The sequence below is a fragment of the Pogoniulus pusillus genome, chromosome 13, assembly GCF_015220805.1.
Source record: "Pogoniulus pusillus isolate bPogPus1 chromosome 13, bPogPus1.pri, whole genome shotgun sequence".
Lineage (NCBI taxonomy): Eukaryota > Metazoa > Chordata > Aves > Piciformes > Lybiidae > Pogoniulus > Pogoniulus pusillus.
Genome location: NC_087276.1, coordinates 16,198,362 through 16,220,504, shown reverse-complemented (window position 1 = coordinate 16,220,504; position 22,143 = coordinate 16,198,362). Strand labels below are relative to the sequence as shown.

At 57.2% G+C, this 22,143-nt stretch overlaps 1 protein-coding gene across 3 annotated transcripts in view; it reads left to right on the top strand.

Moving 5' to 3' along the window:
- Nucleotides 1-22,143, top strand: part of LOC135180580 (ankyrin repeat and fibronectin type-III domain-containing protein 1-like) — a 250,354-nt gene that overhangs the window by 11,478 nt on the left and 216,733 nt on the right. Inside the window, exons 1-2 of one of the 3 annotated variants that reach the window (XM_064153129.1) lie at nucleotides 14,696-14,759; nucleotides 19,594-19,698. In XM_064153129.1, coding sequence (XP_064009199.1) covers nucleotides 19,682-19,698 — 17 coding nt within the window. In that variant the 5' untranslated portion in view covers nucleotides 14,696-14,759; nucleotides 19,594-19,681. Of the gene's footprint in view, nucleotides 1-14,695; nucleotides 14,760-19,590; nucleotides 19,699-22,143 lie in introns of those variants that run through there. The other 2 variants (XM_064153127.1, XM_064153126.1) reach the window with 2 other exon arrangements.

The window sequence follows — 22,143 nt, the reverse complement described above, 5'->3', positions numbered from 1 at the left end:
TCTCCACCCTCACTGCAAACAGTTTCTTCTTCCTCTCCACTCAGTCTCCCCTCTCCCAGCTCAATGCCATTGTCCCTCATTCTGGCATTCCCAACACTTGTTCAAAGTCCCTCCCCAGATCTCCTGGAGCCCCTTCAGCTACTGGAAGTCTGCTCTGAGGTCTCACTTCTCTTCTCCACGCTGAGCAGCCCCAACTCTCCCAGCCTGTCCCCACAGGGGAGGTTCTCCAGCCTCTGAGCATCTTGGTGGTCTCTGGAGCTGCTCTGCTCTCTGGCTGTCATGTTTTGCACGGTTCAGAATGGCTTCTCCTGCCTCACTTTGCAGGCACACTGGGGCCCAACTGGTGGAGCAGCTCCCTGTGGCCCTCCCCGCTGGTGTTTGTTTGGTGGCTGTGTGGCTTCCCATTCCCCTCGGCAGGAGTGCTGTGGCAGTGCGACCAAAGCCTTTTCCCACTGCCACCACTTCCTCAGTGGGAGAAGCTCCCACTCCTCCAGCTGGCACTCGATGTTCTCCAGAGCTCTCTTCCAACCCTCTGTGATGATTCTGGGGGCTGCAGAGTGGGGGTGGGGTGCAGGTGGGGAGCAGGGAAGAGGCAGCATGAAGAGTTCCTGTGCCCTTCCTGGCAGGAGGGAGAATGTGAAGAGGGTTTGTTCTGAAATGTGCTGGCCCTGTTCCTGCAGAACTGAAATTAGCTGTAATGAAGTGGAGGTTAACCTCCCCTGTGCCTGCTGCTAATTAATGGAGTGTGCCATTAACTCCTCTCGGAGTGCTAGAGGGGAGGGAAGGGCTTGAAAGTGCCTTGGAAGGGACCCCAGCTGGGTGTGTGGCTTGAATCTTTCATTTGTGTTAATCACTCAGGTTTGAAGGGACACAACTTTGATCTTCTGCTGCTTTGAACCACTCCAGCTTCTGCAGCTTCACTGTGTCCTTCCAGCTCTCCTCCCTTTGCGTGGGAAGGAGCTGGACCAGTGCTGGGAGAGACACCCCTGCTTAGTGCTCTTGTCAGCAAGGAGGCTGGAGTGAGGTTGGTGTTGGACTCTTCTAGTGACAGGACAAGAGGAAGTGGCCTCAAACTGCACCAAGGGAGGGTTAGGTTGGAGATGGGGAAAGATTTCTTCCTTGAAAGAGTGGTCAGGGACAGGCACAGGCTGCTCAGAGAAGTGGTGGAGTCCCCATGCCTGGAGGTGTTCAGGAAGTGTGTGGCCATGGCACTTGGGGGCAGGGTTTGGTGGCCATGGTGGTGTTGGGTTGCTGGTTGGACTGGATGAGCTTGGAGGCCTTTTCCAGACTTAACGATTGTAAATGCAGCCCAAAGCACCTGGTGGCAAAGCATTTGCTGCCTCCATGGTGTGGGTGTGTGCTGGGGAGGGCTGCAGCAGGAGCCAGGGGTTAGGGGGATAAAAGAGAGAGAGGTTAGAGCATTGTGGTGTAAGTTGTGGGGCTGTAAACCCTATCCTCTGGAGGTAAAAAGCCTATCAATCACCTAGGGGTGTAAACCCTATCTTCCATCCTTCTGGAAGTGGTTACTTGACTTTCCAGTTGTTTTGAGCATGGCATTGCCTTTCCTGGAGAGTCATCTCTTCCTGTATGCCTCTTCTCATTGCAGTGCCCAGGTGGCAGCAGATCCCAGATCCCAGGATCTTAGGGATTGGAAGGGACCTCTGGAAATCTTCCAGTCCAATCCCTTGCCAGAGCATGACCACACAATCTAGCTCAGGTCACACAGGGACACATCCAGATAGGGCTGGAAAGGCTCCAGAGAAGGAGACTCCACAACCTCTCTGAGTAGTCTGTGCCAGGGCTCTGGGACCCTTACAGTCAAGAAGTTCTTCCTCATGTTGAGGTGCAACTTCCTGTGCTGCAGTTTCCATCCACTGCCCTTGTCCTATGCCAGGGCACAAGCAGCAGAGGCTGTCCCTGTCCCTTCCTTCCTGACCCTCAGCCCTAAGATATTGACAGACATTGTGATCAGCTGAGTGTGTCTGGTGATGCTGCTGCTGTCTTCTCTCCCTCCCTGTCTCCTGACTGAGCTGCTGAGCCCTGAGCTGTCACTTGTGAGCCATGTGAGATGGATCTGCTGTGACCTCCCAGTCAGAGCCCAAGTGGCCCAAGGGTTCCCAGCTGAGCTGTGCTGGCAGAAACCTTCCTAAGCAGTGCTTGTTGGAGACCCAGCTGGAAAGAGAGAGAGCAGAACTCTGGAGCTGTCTGATTCCTCTCTTGCCCTTGTGAAGTTGAGGGCATTGCCATGTGACAAAGCTCTCCAAAGCTGCCAGCTGGGTGGCCCAGGTGACACAGAGGCATGGTCACCACAAACAGGCTTTGCTGAGGTCCTGGCTCAGGCCATCTCCACCATTGGGCTCCTGCTGGGGCTCGTCCAAGCTGCTTTGGTGGCCTCTGGAGTTGTGATCATAGAATGGTTTGGGTTGGAAGGGCCTTCAAGATCATCCAGTGCCAACCCCATGCCATAGGCAGGGGCAGCTCCCAAAAGCCCAGGTTGCTCAAGGCCTCATCCAGCCTGGCCTAGAACACCTCCCTGGGCAACCTGTGCCAGGGTCTCCCCACTCACTGCAAACAATTTCACCCTCTTTTCCACTCTCAGTCTCTCCTCTCCCAGCTCAGAGCCATTGTCTCTTGTCTTGGCACTCCCAGCCCTTGTCCAAAGTCCCTCCCCAGCTCTCCTGCAGCCTCTTCAGCTACTGGAAGGCTGCTCTGAGGTCTCCCTGGAGCCTTCTCTTCTTCAGACTGGGCAGCCCCCAGTCCCCCAGCCTGTCCCCACAGCAGAGGTTCTCCAGCCTCTGATCACCTTCATGGCCTCCTCTGGACCCTCTCCAGCAGCTCCAGGTCCTTCTTGTGCTGGGGGCACCAGAACTGGTGGCAGTGCTGCAGGTGGGGTCTCAGCAGAGCTATGGGCAGGGACATCTCCCACTAGCCTATGTAAACTTGAATGGAGTTCAGTGTCCATCCACTTCCAGGCTTGGAGCCTCCACACTTTGTCTGACCAACCTGTTCCATTCTCTCACCATCCTCATGGGGGAGAATTTCTTCCCTGTATCAAGCTTAAACCTCCCCTCTTCAGCTTGAAACCCCTTTGGGACTGCTGCTCCAGCAGTTGGTGTCCCCTGGGTTTAAAATCCAATGTCTGCTTTGAGTGGGATCTGGTCAGGCCAGAAGACCTCACAGGCTCTCAGCAATTATCTCTGGAAAAGGTCCAGGTTTTATTTGGTTTGTATTTTGGTGTTTTTTTTTTTCCTCTTGCCTTTTTCTTTGGCTTTCTCCCAGGCTGAGAGCTTTGGGCTTTGGCAGATGTGGAGGAGGAAAGCTGGGATCATAGAGTGGTTAAGCAAAGCCCTTCTGCTGAGGCCACTGCTCCAGCAGGGGCTGGGGGTGGTTTTGTTTGCTGCTTTCCTCCCCTGCTGGGCTGAGCCATGGCTGCCAGCATGAGCTGTGGTGGTTGTGTTGTCAGTCAGCAGCAGGAGCTGGCAGCTCTGCACCCAAGGATGCTCTGCTCTTGGCACAGAAGAATTTGTGGCTTCTGTGGCTGAGGAGCTTTGGAGGGATGGGACTTTATGTTGTGGGCATGCACCTTGCAGTCCTCAGCTAAGGCTGAGACCCAGCTTGATATGCAGCAATGATGCACTGAGGACACCAGCAGCCTGGCCTGGATCAGCAATGGTGTGGCCAGCAGGAGCATGGCAGGGACTGGCACTCAGTGCTCAGCGTTGGGCAGGCCACAGCTTGAATCTTGGGATGAGGTTCAACAAGGCCAAATGCTGGGTCCTGCCCTTGGGGCACAACAACCCAGGAAGGCTCCAGGCTTGGGGATGGAAACTGCCCAGTGGAAAAGGTCCTGGGGGTGCTTGTTGGCAGCAGCTGAAGATGAGCCAGGGGGTGCCCAGGTGGGCAAGAAGGGCACCAGCAGCCTGGCCTGGATCAGCAGTGGTGTAGGCAGCAGGAGCAGGGCAGGGATTGTGTCTCTGTACTGGGCACTGGTGAGGCCACAGCTCAAATCCTGGATTCAGTTTTGTGCCTTTCACTCTGAGAAGGACATTGAGGGGCTGGAGCACATCCAGAGAAGGGCAACCAAGCTGGGGAAGGGTCTGGAGAAGAGGGCTGAGGAGGAGCAGCTGAGGGAGCTAGGGGTGTTGAGGCTGGAGAAGAGGAGGCTGAGGGCAGAGCTCATTGCTCTCTACAGCTCCCTGAGAGGAGGCTGCAGCCAGCTGGGGCTTGGGCTCTGCTCCCAAGGAACAAGTGACAATACAAGAAAATGGCCTAAAGTTGCCTCAGGGGAGGTTTAGGTTGGACATGGGAAGAAACTTCTTCCCTGGAAGGGTTCTCAAGCACTGGGACATGCTGGGAGGCAGTAGGATCCTTATCCCTGAAGGTGTTTCCAAGAGGCAGAGCTGTGGTGCTGAGGGCCACGGTTTAGCCTCAGCCTTGGATGGATTCCAGGATTTTAGAGTTCTCTGCCAACCAAAATGATTCTGTGATCCTGAACCAGCCAGCACTGGGCTCCTGGCAGGTTCCCACATGTGCATCACCCCCTTCAGCTCCACCAGCTGGGTTTGCCCTGGAGCCTGCTGTGTGCCCACAGGGCCAGGGGCTGCCTGGGTGCTGGGCTGCTCCTTGGGTGGCATTTAGAGCTGCAAAGCTCCTGGGAGAGCAGCACCTTTGGTCCCATGTGCTGGGCTTCAGCTCTGCTGTTTCTTACCAGTGGCACTGGAGGAAAAGTCCTTTAGATGGTGGCAAGAGGTGGGGGCTGGTGGGAAGCTGTGTGGTCACCTCTGGACTCTTCAGGATGGGGGAGGCAGTGGTGGGGCCAGCTAAGGACTGTGCTGGAGGCAACATCAGCCGTCCCAAACCAGATCTCAGCCTGCTCTTTGCCTGTGCAGTGATGATGACAGTGGTGAGTCAGATGAAGTTGCAGCTGTTGGTCACCTCCTCTCTCACTGTTCTGATCAGAAGGTGCAGTGAACCCGGTGGGCAGCTGATGGAAAGGTGTGGAAGGAAGCTTCCCCCAGCAGGTAGCTCACAGAATCTAGAATGGTTTAGGTTGGAAGGGACCTCAAAGCCCATCCAGCTCCACCCCCCCACCATGGGCAGGGTCACCTCCTACTAGAACAGGTCACTCAAGGCCTCAGCCAGCCTGGTCCTGAGCACCTTCCTGGGCAACCTGTGCCAGTCTCACCACCCTCACTGCAAAGAACTTCTTCCTAACATCCAGCTTGAATCTCCCCTCTGCCAGTGTAAACCCATTCCTCCTCATCCTGTCATCACAAGACCTTGTCAATAGTTCCTCTCCAGCCCTCCTGTAGCCCCTTCAGATAGTGGAAGGTCACTCCAAGGTCTCCTTGAAGCCTTCTCCAGGCTGCAGAGCTCAAACTCTCTCAGCCTGTCCTCATAGCAGAGCTGCTGCAGCCCTCTGAGCATCTTGGTGGCCTCCTCTGGACTTGCTCCAACAGTTCCATGTTCTGCTTGTGCTGGGGGTCCAGAGCTGCACACAGGACTCCAGGTGGGGTCTCAGGAGAGCAGAGCAAAGGGGCAGAGTCTCCTCCCTTGCACATGCCTGCAGCTGGGTGCTGCAGCAGGGTGGTGGAGGCAGATGGCTTGTTTGAAAGGCACTGGGCAGGTTCTTGACCAGCAGGTCTATGGACTTGTGTGGGCTATACCCACTGGCACACCTCATCCCCTGGCTGTGGATGTTGGAGGGAGTGGCCCATGGGGTGCCAAGGCTCCTGTGCTCTTCTCTTTGGAGAAGGACAGGGCAGAAGAGCAGCAAATCCAGGCACTTCTGATAGTCTGCTTGGGGTGCTGGAGTCTGGCAGGGCACATCCCAAAGGTCAGGACAAGTATGCCATGGCAGGAGCTTGCATGGTCTTCCTTGAGCTCTGCCCAGCTATAAGATGTGTCTGTGGGCACTGCCAGGCTGAACTTCCTCTGGTCAGGGCAGAGTTTGCCTGCTAAAAGGGCGCTTTGCTTACCACTGAGCTGCAGCAGCTTTCACTTGAGGTGTGCAAAGGAGTTCTGGGAGCTTCAAAACCTCCAGAGAGGGCAACTTTTACCCCAAAGCCAAGGCAACCTGTGCAGGAGGCCACTGGTGGACAGAGTCACAGATTGCATGGGGTTAAAGGAACCCTCACAGGTCAACTTCTCCAATCTCCCTGCAGGCATCAGGGACCCCTCCAAATAAAGCAAGTTGCTCAAGGCCTCATCCAACCTGGCCTGGAACACCTCCAGGGAGGTCATGGATCACATTTAAACAACCACAACCACATTCTGCGGTTCTGTGATCCACAGCCTCCCTGGGTAACCTGTGCCAGTCTCTTCCCACCTTCAGTGCAAACAATTTCTTCCTTCTCTCCACTCTCAGTCTCCCCTCTCCCAGCTCAAAGCCATTGTCCCTCAGCCTGGCACTCCCAACCCTTACCAGAAGTCCCTCCTCAGCTCTCCTGGAGCCTCTTCAGGTACTGGAAGGTTGCTTCTGTGTCTCCCTGGAGCCTTCTCCTCTCCAGGCTGAGCAGCTCCAACTCTTCCAGCCTGTCCACATAGAGGAGGTTCTCCTGCCCTCTGGTCATCTTGGTGGCCTTCTTTGGACCCTCTGCAACAGTTCCATAGTCTTGTGTTGAGGGAGACAGCCCTGCAGGTGAGGTTTCCCCTGAGCAGAGCAGAGGGGCAGGATCCCCTCTTTCCATCTCTGCCCACACTTCTTTGGGTGCAGCCCAGGACCCAGGTAGTTCTTTACCTCATCCCAGGACTGTGGTTGTTGTAGCATCAAAATGCAGCAGAGGGAGAAGGTCAGAGGAGGAGGAGGAGACTGGTCAGGAGGAAGGCTGCTGTGTACACTGGTTGTGTTGCAAGCTGTGCTAGTGGAGCTCAGGGTGTTTACTCAGCTTGTTTGGCCAGCTAGCAACTGCTGGATGAGAAACTGTCAGATGGGAATCCATGAGAAGCTTCAGCTCCTGAATGAAGGATGGGATCTGACATCTGATGCCCTGTGAAACCGAGCAAGGACAATGCTGCTATTTATAAGGCTCTGCTCTGGCTCCTTCCCTTCCTCCCCATCATCATCTTGGCTCTAATATTAGAGCCTGGACCCTCTCCGGGTTGCTCCCAAAGGCAGCGCTGACACCAAGCCTTTCACGTGGCTGCTGTGAAGAGATCTTTGTGTTTGTGGGGCTGGGTGGAGCATCTCTCATCCCTGCCCTCGCCAGGGAGCAGGCTGTGGCTGCAGAATGCTGCCAGGCAGAGTCCAAGCCGGGTACTGCCAGAATGCCCTGCAAGAGGCTGTGGCTGGGCTTTGAGTGGCAGCTGCAGCCTGGGCCCCACCAGGCAGCAGGGTCAGAGGGGTGGTGCCAGGGGCTGGCTGCTGTTTTGGCTCTGGGTTTGCTGCCTTGGGTGGCATTGTGGCCTTCTGATCTACTCCACTTGACTGCTTGGCTTGTTGAGTGGTGGCCATGACTTCTCTTGTGGGGTTTATGGAGACATTTAGGCTAAGGAGAGATGAGCTGAGAGAAAGCAGCCATGTGCAAAAGGACTTGGGGGTGCTGATGGATGAGAAGCTGGACATGAGTAGGCAGTGTGAACTTGCAGCCCAGGAAGCCAGTGGCAGCCTGGGCTGCATCCAAAGCTGAGTTGCCAGCAGATCCATAGAGGGGATTCTGCTACTTGGCTCTGCTCTGCTGAGACCTCACCTGCAGTGCTGCAGCCAGCTCTGGAGCCCTCAACACAGGGAGGGCATGGACTGTGAAATGGTCAGGAGGCTGCAGCAGCTCTGCTAGGAGAACAGGCTGAGGGAGCTGGGGGTGTTCAGCCTGGGGAAAAGAAGGCTCCAGGCAGCCCTAATACAGACCTTCCAGTACCTGAGGGGGCTACAAGAAGGCTGCAGAGGGACTGTTCCCAAAGGCCTGCATGGACAGGATAAGGGCAGTGGCTTCAAAGTAGAGCAGAGCAGATTGAGATTGGATGTGAGGAACAATTTCTGCAGCAGGAGGCTGCTGGAACACTGCAGCAGGTTGCCCAGACAGGTGGTTGAGGCCTCATGCCTGGAGATATTCAAGGTGAGGCTGGACAGGGCTGTGGGCAAGCTGCTCTAGTGGAGGATGTCCCTGCTGAGTACAGGGAGGTTGGACTGGATGAGCTTTAGAAGTCCCTTCCAACTCAGACCATTCTGTGGTCCTGTGCTGCAGAGAGCTGTCCTGTCCCCAGAGCAGATGGAGTCACCTTGCGTGGTGGTGATGGTGAGGAGGTGGCAGAGGGTGCAGAGGAGCAGAGGGAGGTAGTAGCTGTCACAAACAGAGAGCTGCTTCTGCCCAGGAGGTCCTTCGAGGCTCCTGTGTCAGGGGCCAGCCTCTGTGAGTCCCTGTCACCATGACAGCTCCTTGCCTACGGCTCAACGACTCAAGGGCTGCCCAAGCTGCCAGTGAATGAGTCAGCAGGCAGTGACTCAGGGAGGTCACCAGACCCTGTTTACCCTCCAGGCAGAGACATTCCTGCCTGCATTTGTGATCCAACTGGCTCCAAAACCTTTTGGCTAAGTGGTGACACTGACAGCCTTGCCCCAGGAGCTCTGAACTGTGCCTGGGGAGCCCACGTTCAGCTGGGTCCCAGGGGCTGCAGCCCTTGGAAAGAAAAGCAGAAGTGAAGGCTTCTCTGGCCTGCAGAAACAGCCCAGCTGAAACTGGGAGCATCCCTGCAGAAGCATGGAGGTGCTGTGGAGGACAGGTCTGCTGTGGGCTGGGCTCTGCCCCACCTTGGCATGTGTTGAAGAGCATTTCCCTTGCTCCTGAGCAGGGGCAGTGGGTGGAGGAAAAGCTTTCCAGTGAGGTCAATGAATCCATTGGCTCTTCTTACCTCAGAAGGCTGGCTCCAGGCTCACAGGACATGCCTTTCATCTTATCTTGCCTTCTTTAGCTCACTTTCTTCCCTTTCATGATGATGCAAAATAGGTTTTCAACTTCTTCTGACTGTTGTCTTTCCGGGTGTGCTTCAGCAGAGCAGCAAAGGGCAGCAGAAGCTCCTTAGGTATGTGGGTTACTCTGTTACATGTGTGCAGCTGTTCCCTCTGTTCCCTCTGGACAACCCAAGGACATGGAACTGTTGGAATCAATCCAGAGGAGGCCACAAAGATGATCCAAGGGCTGTGGCAGCTCTGCTGTGAGCACAGGCTGAGGGAGCTGGGAGGGCTGGTTGGGAGGCCAGGAGAGCTGCCTGCCAGTGTCTGAAGGGATCCTGCAGGAAGGCTGCAGAGGACTTTTGCTGAGGGTGCCAGGCCAAGGGGGAATGTTTTGGAGCTGAGGCAGAGCAGGGTTAGAGTGGAACTGAGGAAGAAGTTGTGTAGTGTGAAAGTGATGAGAGTCTGGCACAGGCTGCCCAGGGAGGCTGTGGATCATAGGATCACATTCTGTGATCCACAACCTCTCTGGAGATGTTCAAGGGAAGTGGTGAGGCTGGTTGGGAGGCAGTGAGGCTGGTTGGGAAGTGGGGAGGCTGGTTGGGAAGTGGGGAGGCTGACTGGGAGGCAGTGAGGTAGGTTAGGAAGTGGTGAGGCTGGTTGGGAGGCAGTGAGGCTGGTTGGGAAGTGGTGAGGCTGGTTGGAAGGCAGTGAGGCAGGTTGGGAAGTGGTGAGGCTGGTTGGGAGGCAGTGAGGTAGGCTGGCAGGTTGTGAAGGAGGTTGGGAAGACATGAGGTTGGCCCTCTCTAGGAGGCAGGCTGGTGGCAGCAGCAGACTGTTGGTTGGCAGGACACCACCTGCCTTGGCAGCACTGCCAACACCCAGCCCTGCCCCGGGGGTGCTGTCCTGCCTGCCCATAGCCTGCTGGGAGGTGCTGGCTTTGGCAAGGTTCTGCCTCTGATGCCAGCATCAGGAAGCAGACTGAAATGAATGTCAAGGATGGCTGGAGGAGAGCCAGAGCCTCTCCATGGCTCCTGTCAGAGTCACTCCCATCAGAGTGTGGAGTGTCATAGAACCATGGAATGGGTTGGGTTGGGAGGGACCTTTAAGATCAGCCAGTGCCAACTCCCTGCCCTGTGTAGGGACACTTCCCACCAGCACAGGTTGCTCAAGGCCTCATGCAGCCTGGCCTCAAACACCTCCAGGGAGGCTGTGGATCACAGAATCACAGAATGTGATCATATTCTGTGATCCACAACCTCCTGGGCAAACCTGGACCCCCACTGCAAAGGACTCCTTCCTAGTCTCCACTCTCAGTCTCCCTTGCTGAGGATCAGCAGCTGGCTCCCAGGGCCATGCCTTGAGGAAATCAATCCCTGTGCCCCCTGCCCAGCTGCACGATGATGCCCTGTAGGTATTGCCCTTGCCCATTCAGGATGTAAGGGTGGTGCAGAGCCCTGCAGCCGTGGCAAATGTGTGCTCCTGTAAGAACTGTGGTGCCCTCTGCCATGCCTGCTGGTGGGCATTAAGAATTGGGGGGGGGGGGATGCAGCAAAGGTTGAATTCAGCTCCTGGTGGGCAAAGCTCTGCTGCTGCCATCTTTCAGCCTGGCCCTGCCTGCCAGCACTTCCCATGCAGGCTGGCAGAGCTCTGAGCAGTGCCAGCGCTGCCAGGTCACACCCCTGTGTCAGTCCCACCATGCCATGGCTGCTGCTTGGCTCAGCCCCAGCTCTGTGCCCAGCATCTCTGTTGTGGGCTGTGCTGGGCAGGAGCAGTTTGGGAGACTCTGGGCACACAGGGCTTGTGCCCTGCCTGGACCTCAGCCTCTGCTCAGCCTTGGGCCCTGCTGCCTGTTGCCCATGGATTGTGTTGCTGGGGCTTGGCTTTCTGCTCCGAGATGAACTTCTCAGCACAGCTCTTGTGAGGAGTAGCTGAGGGACCTGGAGTGGTTCAGCCTAGGGGACAGAAGGCTGTGGGGAGACCTCATCTCCCTCTACAGCTGCTTCACAAGAGTCTGGAGCCAGGTGGGGGTTGGATTCTTCTCACGTGCAGCAAGTGACAGCACAAGAGGAAAGAGCCTCAAGTTGAGCTGCAGGAGGTTCAGGTTGGGCATGAGGAAGAATTTCTTTCCAGCAAGGGTTGCCAGGCACTGTCCCAGGCTGCCCAGGAGTGGGCAGTGGAGTGCCCATCCCTGGAGGTGTTTAAAAGCCGCCTGCATGTGGTGCTGAGGGAGGTGGTGCAGTGGCAGTGGCTCAGCAGTAGTGGTGGGGGCTGTGAGTTCTGGGTGGATTGATGATCTCAGAAGTCTCTTCCAACCTCAACAGTTCTGTGAGTGGCAAAGTTATTTTCTGTCTTTTCTTGGTGTGTGTAAAGTTGCTTCATGGGCTTGATTAGTGGGCAGCAAGTTCCCCAGAAGCCAGCAGTGTGCCCTCATGGCCAAGAAGGGCAATGGTCTCCTGCAGTGCATTCTGAAATACGTGGGCAGCAGGGCAAGGGAGGTTCTCCTGCCCCTCTAGGCTGCCCTAGGGATGCCACAGTTGGAATCCTGGGTCGAATCCTGGGCTCCCCAGTTCGGAAGAGACAGAGAGCTGCTGGAGAGGGTCCAGGGGAGGCTGCAAAGCTGCTGAGGGGCCTGGAGCAGCTCTGGGAGGAGCAAAGTCTGAGAGCCCTGGGGCTGAGAGCCTGCAGTAAGAGCTAAAGGAGCTGTAGGGGACAAGGGGCTGAGGCCAGACTCTTGTCAGTGGTGCCCAGGGCCAGGCCAAGGGGCAGAAAGTGGCAGCCAGGAGGTTGCATCTGAGCAGGAGGAGAAAGTTGTTTGTTGTGAGGGTGCTGGAGGCCTTGTGTGGAGCAGCCTTCCAGTACCTGAAGAGGCACCAGGAGGGCTGAGGAATCAAAGGCATGGAGTGACAGGATGAGGAGTGATGGCTTTGAGTTGGAGGAAGCTGGGTTTAGATTAGATGTTAGGAGGGTAGGAAGACACTGGCACAGGTTGCCCAGGGATGCTGTGGATGTCCCCTCCCTGGAGGTGTTCAGGGCCAGGTTGGATGAGACCTTGAGCAACCTGGGCTGGTGGGAAGTGTCCCTGCCCATGCTAGGGGTTGGAGCTTTAAGGTCCTTTCCAACCCAGCCCATTCCAGCATTCTATGATTTGTTTCTCTGGTGCTGGTTGTTGCTCTTTGCTCCTCTCCAGGGGACAATGAGGCCTGGGGCAGGCTGTTGGCAAAGAGCCCTCTTCTCTGGACCTCTGCCACCCCTGCTGTCCCTTAAGCCATTTTTCCCCGTGGGATGTGGAGGGCTGGGACCCATCCCACAGCTGTCCCATGGCAGAGCACAGAGCTGAGGACCCCTTGCTGTGTTAAGAAGAGTGCATCCAGCAGATCAAGGGAGGTTCTCCTCTGCCTCTGCTCAGCCCTGGTGGGACCTCATCTTGAGTACTGCCTTCAGTTTTGGGCTCCCCAGTTGAAGAGGGACAGGGATCTGCTGGAGAGGGTCCAGTGGAGGGCTATGAGGATGATTAGGGGACTGGAACTGCCTGATGAGGAGAGGCTGAGGGCCCTGGGGCTGCTTAGTCTGGAGAGGAGAAGACTGAGAGGGGATCTAATGTCTATAAATATCTGAGGGCTGGGGGTCAGGAGGGGGGACAGGCTCTGCTCACTTGCTCCTGGGATAGGACAAGGAGCAGTGGATGGAAGCTGCAGCACAGGAGGTTCCACCTGAACACAAGGGGGAACTTCTTTACTGTAAGGGTCCCAGAGCACTGAACAGGCTCCCCAGAGAGGCTGTGGAGTCTCCTTCTCTGGGGACTTTCAAGGCCTGTGTGGATGTGTTCCTGTGCAACCTGAGCTGAATTGCATGGTCCTGCTCTGGCAGGGGGATGGGACTCAATGATCTCTTTGGGTCCCTTCCAAGCCCTGACATGCTGTGAGCTGTGATCCTGTGCTGGCTGCAGCAGGCTGATGGCCATGGCCCTGCTTGTATCTCCTGTCCCTCCAAGCTCCCCTTGGTATGGATAGATGCTGCTCCCCAGGAGCCCAGCTGCCCTTTGCAGTGCCATTGCTAGGGAGGAGGTGTCCCTAGCAGCCTGTTGAGCTGTCCCCTGGTGCTTTCCTCGGGAAGGGGCTGGAGCATCCCAACGGGGAAGGCAAATGGCTTTGTTTTATGCCCTGTTTTTTGGGGCTGGCAGAGGAAAGGAGCAGGGTCAGTGAGGGTGTAGGAGCAGAGCTGTGACCGGGGCAGCTGGGCTGGGCCCTGCAGCGTTTTGCTTTGCTAAGGAGCTCCATGGAAATCAGGGAGGACGCCTGGAGCTGTGAGCTGTGCATGCTGGAGAGCTGCTCCTGGCGCAACAGAGAGAGCTCTGCCTCTCGTCTCCTTGCCCTGCAGCTCTGTCCAGCAGCTCCACCGCAGAGGAAGAGCCTGAACAAACAAGGAGCAGAGCAGCAAGACGCTTAGATTAGGGCAGCTGCCTGCTGAGGAAGTTTGTGCTGTCTTTTCATCGTTGCTGGGGGCTGTGTGGGGCCCTTCGGGGTTGGCTACCTCCTGGTGCTTGCTGCTGGGCTTGGCAGGAACTGCCAAGAGCTTGGGGAGGTACAAGAGCTGAGGTAGATCTATGTGGCTATCTCAGTCTTGCCTTTCTGCTTTGGATTTTCTGTGTTAAAGAAGACCTCTGCCTTGCCCTTCCTCATGCCTTAGTGCTTCCTTCGTTCACAAGAAGGACCTGGAGCTGCTGGAGAAGGTCCAGAAGAGGCCACCAAAATGCTCAGGGGCTGGAGAACCTCCCCTGTGGGGACAGGCTGGGAGAGTTGGGGCTGTTGAGCCTGGAGAAGAGAAGGCTCCAGGGAGACCTCAGAGCAGCCTTCCAGTAGCTGAAGGGGCTCCAGGAGAGCTGGGGAGAGACTTTGGACAAGGGCTGGGAGTGCCAGGCTGAGGGACAGTGGCTTTGAGCTGGGAGAGGAGAGACTGAGAGTGGAGAGGAGGAGGAAGTTGTTTGCAATGAGGGTGAGGAGACACTGGCACAGGTTGTAATTCTGTGATCCACAAGCTCCTTGGAGGTGTTGAAGGCCAGGCTGGATGAGTCCTTGAGCAGTCTGTGCTGGTGGGAGGAGTCCCTGCTCATGGCAGGTTTTGGGAACAGGATGATCTCTAAGCTCCCTTCCAGCCCAACCCATTTTAGGAGTCATTAAGGGGATGTGATGGTTTCTTGCATCGTGGGCAGTGGCCTCCTTCTCTGACCTGCAGCAGAGGGGGAAGGATGGGAAGGTACCCAGCACAGGTGGGTACCCTGGGCAGGTAGTCCTCTGCCTTGCCAGCATAAGCAGCCAAGGGGTGGAGGGAAGAGAGGGCAAACCCTCCTTGCCTGCTGCTCCCTGGGGTTGCTTCTTGCTTTGGGAGCACTCTGCTGTCAGGAGAAGCTCCTAGAGGTTGGGGGAAGAGGTTCCACCACTTGTTCCCGCAGGAGGAATGCCTCTGGGCCCGGCAGAGGCAACAACAAAGAGGTCTTCTGGGGTGTTTACTTTTATTTCTGGAAGACAATGCGGGAGAGGCCGGAGCTGCAGGCGGAAACGGTGGCTCTGAAGCTGCGGCTCCCCCTCCAGCCTGGCCAGGAAGCTCAGCCACACGTGCTGAGCCTGGCAGCTCTGCAGACAAAGACTTTCTTGATGCTTTTCCCCCTTCTCTTCCCCCCCCCCCCCCCCCCGCAATTCCCCTGCCCATAGGCAAAGAGGATTTGCTGGCTGACAGGCTGCAGGCTCACAGCGAGCCGGGCTGGGGGAGCAGAGCTGTGCCAGGCTGTGCCTCCCAGCAGCCTCCTTTAGCATCCAGCTTCCCGATTTGCTGCCTGCTTGGACTGGGGAATGAATCCACTGCTGCTGTGCTGGTGAGAATGGGGGGCAGGGGTAGCTCACCGGTCCCTCCGCTCGGCTCTGCCTCTTCTCTCTCTGACCGGCTTGGATGGAGCTTGGGCTTCCCAGCACTGCCACAGCCTGGCCTGGTGGCCTGCAGGTCTCCTGGTGCACAATGAGTAGGTAGCCCCTGTTTATCTTGCTCCTTGAGGGGTGCTGGGCTGACCCCCCCCACACTCTGAGCCTCAGGGCTGTGTGGCAGCATGGTGTGGTGCTGGGTGTCTGTGTGGCAGCTGCTGCCTGCCAGCTCTGGCCAGAAAGCTCTGCCTGCCACTCAGGTGTCTCTTTGCACCGAGCTGAAGGCTCTGGGATGTGCTTGTCCTGGTCGTGCCAGGGAGGGGGGTGTGGCTGGCTCTGCCAGGACCATGTGCTCTGCCCTGGCACACACGACGGCCCCGGAGCCCCCTTCAGGGCTGTGTGAGGCTCTTGGGGTTGTCTCTTCCTCCTGGTGTCGTTTCCCCCGTGTCCCTGGTGTCCCCTCCTCCTGGTGTCCCTTTCCCCGTGTCCCTGGTGTCTCTTCCTCCTGGTGTCCCTTCCCTGGTGTCCCCTCCTCCTGGTGTCCCTTTCCCCGCGTCCTTGGTGTCCCTTCCTCCTGGTGTCCCTTCCCCCGTGTCCCCGGTATCCCTTCTGTTCCCGTGGCAGAGGAACCCGATTTGGGGCAGACCCAGGCTGTGGGCGGCTCTCTGGTGCCAGGTGCCATAGCAATGGGCAGATGTCCCTCTCAGCAGCCATGCCCAGGGGCCACATCCTGCCGTGCTGCTGGGCGCAGGGCAGGTGCTGGAGCCGCGGCTAGGAAATGGACAGAGAGAGGATTCCTCCTTGTGCGGAAAGCAGCATGCAAAGGCTCTTTCACGGGCTGTGGCTGTCGGAGTGTGGCACAGTCCCTGCTCCCCTGTGCTCCTGCCCCCTGCGGACCTCCTCTGCCTGGGCTCTGCAGGCTGCGGAGCCAGGGATGGAAAGCAGAGGGCTGCCTGCCTTCGGGCAAAGGAGCTGGGCATGGATGCTGGCTGGCTCCCTGGAGGAGCTGCTGGTGTTTGGGGAGGTGGTGATGCCACCCAGCCTGCCCATACATGCCCAGGGTGCAGCTGGCAGCACAGCTCCCCGTCCTGACGTGGTGCTGGGTGCTGGGCTGGCTGCTGTTGCCCTGCTCGGCTCTGGCTTCCTTCTCATCCCATCTCGCTGGCAGGGCAGGGAGCAGCTTGTTCCCGAGTGCCTGCCAGTCCCGACGGAGTGTTTAGCATGGGCTCCGAGGCAGCCCCAGCTCCTGCTGGGCAGCAGTGTGGAGTGGAGACCAGCAGGGCTGTGTGCTGCCTACCCTGGCAGGGCAGGAGGGTGGCTGCAGACCCTGCCCACGGGCTTCTGCTTTTGAGCTCCCCCCAAGCCTTTCCCTCCGAGGAGGGATGTGGAGTTAATTCCTCCTCTTGGGTGTCTGAAACTGGTGTGTCTAGAGAAGGGCTTCAAAATGCAGAGGAATGAAAAATGCTGGAGTTGTAGAGTCCTGGGATGGGTTGGGTTGGAAGGAACCTTAAGGATCATTCAGTTCCAACCTCCCTGCCATGGGCATGGACACCTCCCACCAGCCCAGGTTGCTCAAGGTCCCATCCAAGGTGGTCTGGAACACCTCTAGGGAGGTTGTGGATCACAGAATCACAGAATGTGATCTCTGGGCAACCTTTGAGGTCTCTTCTTCCTAGTCTCAGGGAATAGAAGGAGAAGCAATGGCCTGAATTTGTGTCAGGGGAGGCTTAGGTTGGAGAGGAGGAAAAACTTCTTTTCTGCCAGAGTGGTCAGGGACTGTCCCAGGCTGCCCAGGGAGGTGGTGGAGTCTCCATCTCTGGAGGTGTTGAAGAAACCTGTGGCCATGGCAGTTGGGGCCAGGGTTTGGTGGTATTGGGTTGCTGGTTGGCCTGGATGCTCTTGGAGGCCTTTGCCAACCACAATGATTCTGTGATTCTGTGATTCCCCTCATGCCAGGTGTGATGTGAAGCTTTCCCTTAACACCATCCATGTGCTTGCACCAGCAAAGACAGGGGCAGCTGGGAGGGGAGTGAGGAGAGCTGGGCCAGCAGACTGCTGGGGGTGGCCTGCCCTGCCTGTGCCAGCTCCTGCCAGCTGGCCGGGGGCAGGCTGGCTGCAGAGGTTGGCAGGGATCTTTGGGCATGCAAGCGCCTGAGCAGTGCCTGCAGCTCTCCAGTTTCCTTCTCATTAAGGTGCTGAGTTTGTGGCCAATTCACTTGTGGGCAGCACAAAACTCTTTCAGTGACTGAATTAAAAGCAAGAGCAGGCAAACAAAACCAAGGCCAGCTCCCAGGGACTCCTGAATGGTCTCTATTTGTCCTTGGCAGGGGGGGATTTTCTTTCCCTTTCTCTGAAGGCACCTCCTGAAGTTCTTTCTTTCCCTGCTCTTTTTGGCTGGGACCATTTCATGCAAAGGAGTCAAAGCTGCTCATGTACAAACCAGCAGCTGCCAGGTCACTGATCCTCAAACACTGCACAGGGTTTGGACTGAAAGTGGAATGGGCTGGAACTGTGTGAGGTGAGGGCTCTTTGGAGAACAGAGGGCTTGTCTGGAAGGGGGCCTGGGTGGGCTGCTGGGTGGGTTGTGCTACTGGGCATCACTGCTGATGCCCTGCTCACAACAACCCCATGAATGCTCCAGGCTTGGGGCAGAGTGTCTGGAAAGTGCCCAGCAGAAAAGAGCCTGGTGGGTGCTGGGTGACAGCAGCTGAAGATGAGCCAGGAAGTGCCCAGGTGGGCAAGAAGGGCACCAGCAGCCTGGCCTGGATCAGCAGTGGTGTAGCCAGCAGGAGCAGGGCAGGGATCTATCCAGTGTCTCCCCACCCTCACTGTGCACAGCTTCCTCCTGATGTCCAACCTAAACCTCCCCTGCTCCAGTTTCAAACCATTGTCCCTCCTGTCACCGCAGGCCTTTCTGAACAGTCCCTCCCAGCTCTCCACAGCCCTTTCAGGTACTGGAAGGCTGCTTTGAGGTCTCCCTGGAGACTTCTCTCCTCCAGGCTCAACAGCCCCAACTCTCCCAGCCTGTCCCCACAAGGGAGATTCTCCAGCCTCTGGTCATCTTCATGGCCTCCTCTGGACCCTCTCCAGCATTTTGGTGTCCTTCTTGTGCTGGGGGCACCAGAGCTGAAGGCAGTGCTGCAGGTGAGGTCTCTCCAGAGCAGAGCAGAGGGGCAGGATCCCCTCTCTCCAGCTCTGCCCACACTGCTTTGGATGCAGCCCAGGCTGCCCTTGGCCTCCTGTGCTGCCAGTGCCCATTGCCTGCTCCTGTCCAGCTTCTTCTCCACCAGCACCCCCAAGTCCTTCTCTGCAGGGCTGCTCTCACCTCATCCCCCCCAAGCCTGGACTGATATCCAGGGTTGCCCTGACCCAGCTGCAGGAGCCTGCACTTGGCCTTGCTGAACCCCGTGAGGTTCTCCTGAGCTAACTTCCCAGTGCTGCTGTGTGGGGAAGGGGATCAGGAGGGTCAGGTGTGACATTTTCTTCCTTTAAGGTATGATCTGAAGTGAAGTCAAAGAGCTGCCCTCCCAGCTTGGCTTTCCAACGCCTGGTTTGTGCAGGGGATCCTCACTGTTGGGTAATGAGCTGGCAGATAGGTCCCGTGCTTGAGGGCAAGCCCCATTAGCTGTGTCATAAATAACTTCTGCCTGGCATCTGTCTGCAGGCCAGGCAGTGATTAGAGCCTTCACCACTTGGCTGAGGCTGCAGGCTCCAATTTTCAGGCAAAAAAGGCAATTCTTGGCTGAATGTGAGCTTTGCAGGCTGCCACCTGCCAGCACTCCTGGATTTCACAAGAGATTTTCTGAGGGCAGAGAGGTTTTGGGCAGCTGTTTCAGCAGGCACAGCTGGAGCAGCAGCAATGCAGAGCAGCTCCCTGGGTGTGGTGAGCACTGGTAGAAAGTCAGAGGTGCAGTCAGAGAATCACAGAGTGCTGTGGGTTGGAAGGGACCTCTGGAAATCATCCAGTCCAACCCCTGTCCAACATTCTGTGCTTCTATGATCCACACCTCCCTGGAGGTGGTGAAGGCCAGGATGGGTAAGGCCTTGAGCAACCTGTGCTGGTGAGAGGTGTCCCTGCCTGTGGCACAGGGTTGCAAGCAGATGATCACCAGTGTGCCCAGCTGGCCCAGAAGGCTACCAACAGCCTTGGCTTGGATCAGCAGCAGTTTGACCAGCAGGACCAGGGGAGTGATGCTGCAGCTGTGTTGGGCACTGGTGAGGCCACACCTCGAATCCTGGGGTCAGTTTTGATCCCCTGACTCCAAGAAGGACATTGAGAGGCTGGAGTAGATCCAGAGAAGGGCAACAGAGATGGGGAAGGGTCTGGAGATCAGGGATTTGCACTCTGTGGATGGGAAGCAGAACCCTGCTAGACGTGTGGTGCTCCTGGAATCATAAAGGCTGGGGAAGGCCTCTAAGTCCAACCTAATACCCAACACCTCCCTGACCACGAGGCCATGTCCCTAAGACATTCTTTGAACACCTCCAGGCATGGCAACTCCATCAGCTCCCTGGGCAGCCTGTTCCAATGCCTCACCATTCTCTCAGCCTTTATCTGGACCCACTCTAGCCCCTCAAGTTCCTTCTTGGAGCAATGGCCTCCAAAACTGAGTCCAGTGTTCAAGATGTGGCCTCACCCATGTCAGACACTGCACTGGTCCTGCTGGCCACAGCAAGCCAGGCTGTCAGTGGCCTTCTTGGCCACATTCTCTCCAGCAGAGCTCAGAGGCTGGCTGGGCTCTGTCTGTGCCACTAACAGGCTGGGTCTCCATCTCTCTTCCCTTCCAGCAGCACAGGGTGGCTAAGGATGGTGGAGTGTGGAGGTCTGCATCGCTGCTGGGAGCCTGGGAGTTGCTGCTGGAGAGCCTGAGGCGAGGGGATGGACCTTGTCAGAGGGTGAGTCAGGGCTGTGCCACCTTCTGTCTCTTACTCACTTTAAGGTTGGCAGAGGAGTGCTCCTGCTGGGAGCAGCCTTTCATAGAATCACAGCATTGTTTGGGTTGCCAAAGGCCTCTGAGATGATTGAGTCCCACCAGCACGGCCACCAAACCACCTCATACCATGCAGCAAAGCTCTGCCTGCAGGGAGAGGCCTTGCCTCACCACACAGGTGAGCAGGAGCAGCTGCCACAGCCTCTCCTTGTGGTTCTCTGTCCTCACAGAATCACAGAATCAATCAGGGTTGGAGGCACCCCAAGAATCATGTAGTTCCAACCCCCCTGCCATGGGCAGGGACACCTCACATGAGATCAGGCTGTCTGAGCCTCATCCAGCCTGGCCTTAAACACCTCCAGGGATGAGGCTTCCACCACCTCCCTGAGCAGCCTGTTCTGGTGTCTCACCACCCTCACGGTGAAGAACTTCTTCCTAACATTCAGTCTGAATCTACCCATTTCTAGCTTTGTTCTGTTTCCCTCAGTACCATCACTACTGACAGTCTAAAATAGTCTGACAGACACCTTCTGGTGATACAGCACTGGGGTGTGGTGGTGCCAGCTGTGGGCAGTGCTTGGCAGTGTCAAACTGGAGTAGTGCAGAGCTGGTGAAGTGCAGTGTGGAATAGCTGCGACTAAAACAAGACCAAGGACACATCCAGGCTGAAGAGCAGCCCTAAGGAGAAGGCCTTGGGGGTGTCAGTTGGTGCCACAGTGCCCAGGAGCCAGCACTGGTCACAGGCAGCCCGGAGCCAGCTGTGTGCTGGCTGCAGCCAGAGCAGGGAGAGCAGCAGCACAGGGAGGGGATTCTGCCCCTCTGCTCTGCTCAGACCTCACCTGCAGCACTGCCTCCAGCTCTGAGGACCCAGCACAAGAAGGACCTGGAGCTGCTGGACAGGGGCCAGAGGAAGCCATGAGGATGATCAGAGGCTGAAGAACTTCTACTGTGGGGACAGGCTGGGAGAGTTGGGGCTGTTGAGCCTCAGGACAGCCTTCCAGGAGCTGAAAGGGCTGCAGGATTGCTGGGGAGGAACTTTTGGCAAGAGATGAGGGACAATGGCTTTGAGCTGGGAGAGGAGAGGCTGAGAGTGGAGATGAGGAACAAATTGTTTGAAGTGAGTGGGGAGAGTGGTTCTGTGATCCAGAACCTCCCTGGAGGTGTTGAAGGCCAGCCTGGATGAGGCCTTGAGCAACCTGTGCTGGTGGGAGGTTGGCACTGGCTGATCTTGAAGGTCCCTTCCAACTCAACCACTTCTGTGCTAAGCTGAATGCCAGGGCTGGTTCTGGGAGTTCCAGCCTGGTAGGTGCCATCACACACTGCAGCAGTGCTCAGCTGTGGGTGTTTCCTCTCAGCCCTTGTGTCAGCTTTCCAGCACAAGTGCTTTGGGAAGGAAAAACTCTTCCTGATTCCCTTTCTCTCTGGTTTTGTTTATCCCATCAAGCTGCAGGCAGGATTTGCCTTTTCAGTGAGGCTCCCCTGGGAAGTGTGGGCTGGGCTGTCCTGGCCGTGCAGCAGCTGTTGGTGACCACTGTTCAGTGCTTGCCACCTGTCAGATCTGTGCTGAGATCACCTGAGAAGGGTCTCATGGCCTGGAGGTGCCCACAGGGCACCCGTGGGCATGAGCCATGATGGGTGGCTGCTGGCTGGCTGCAGGCAGGGGGCAGCTCTTGACCCGGAGCTGGGGAGGAAATGGGACCAGACCTCCTGTCCTTGGAGCTTTGTGTTTCTGCATCTGGAAATCATCGCTGGCAGGGATGTGAAGTTCGAGTGCTGGGAAGGGACAGGATGGGCCAGGCAGGAGTGCAGAAGTGCAGCCCCTGCTTGGCTGACCCCTAGGGAGGGAGGGGTTTTGAGCCCCCAGCTCTCTGCTGCTCTGAGGGCAAAAGGAGAGCTTGGGCAAGGACTTGGATTGAAGCTGGGATGGGTCGAGTCCCACTTGGCTGAGTCGTGCTGCTGCTCCCAGGCTGCGTTTGTGCAGCAGTGCTGGATGTCCTGGGATGAGGAAAGAACTGTGGTGGGACTCTCAGCTCCTCTGGGGCAGGCAGGAGAAAGGCAGCACTGGGGACTGCTGCTGTCATCTGCACGGGGCTCAGAAACCTGTGAGGGAGGAGCAGCCAAGGCAGAGGCTGCAGGCACTGAGCTGTGGAGGCTGCTCCCCGAAGCTGCCCCTGCCCGTGCAGGCACAAAGCCTGGTTTGTCTCCCTGCCTTGGCAGGCTTCACCATCTCCAGCGTTGGCTTTGTCTGCCACAGCCCCGTGGAGCTGCAGATGGGCTGGGGTGAGCAGCTTCTCAGTGCTGGGATTGTCTGTGTGTGCCCCCACCTCTCTCGGGGGCACAGGCAGGGTGTGCTTGCTGTGGCCCCCCACCCCCTCACCACCTTGCCATGCCTTGGGCTGCCCAACACCCC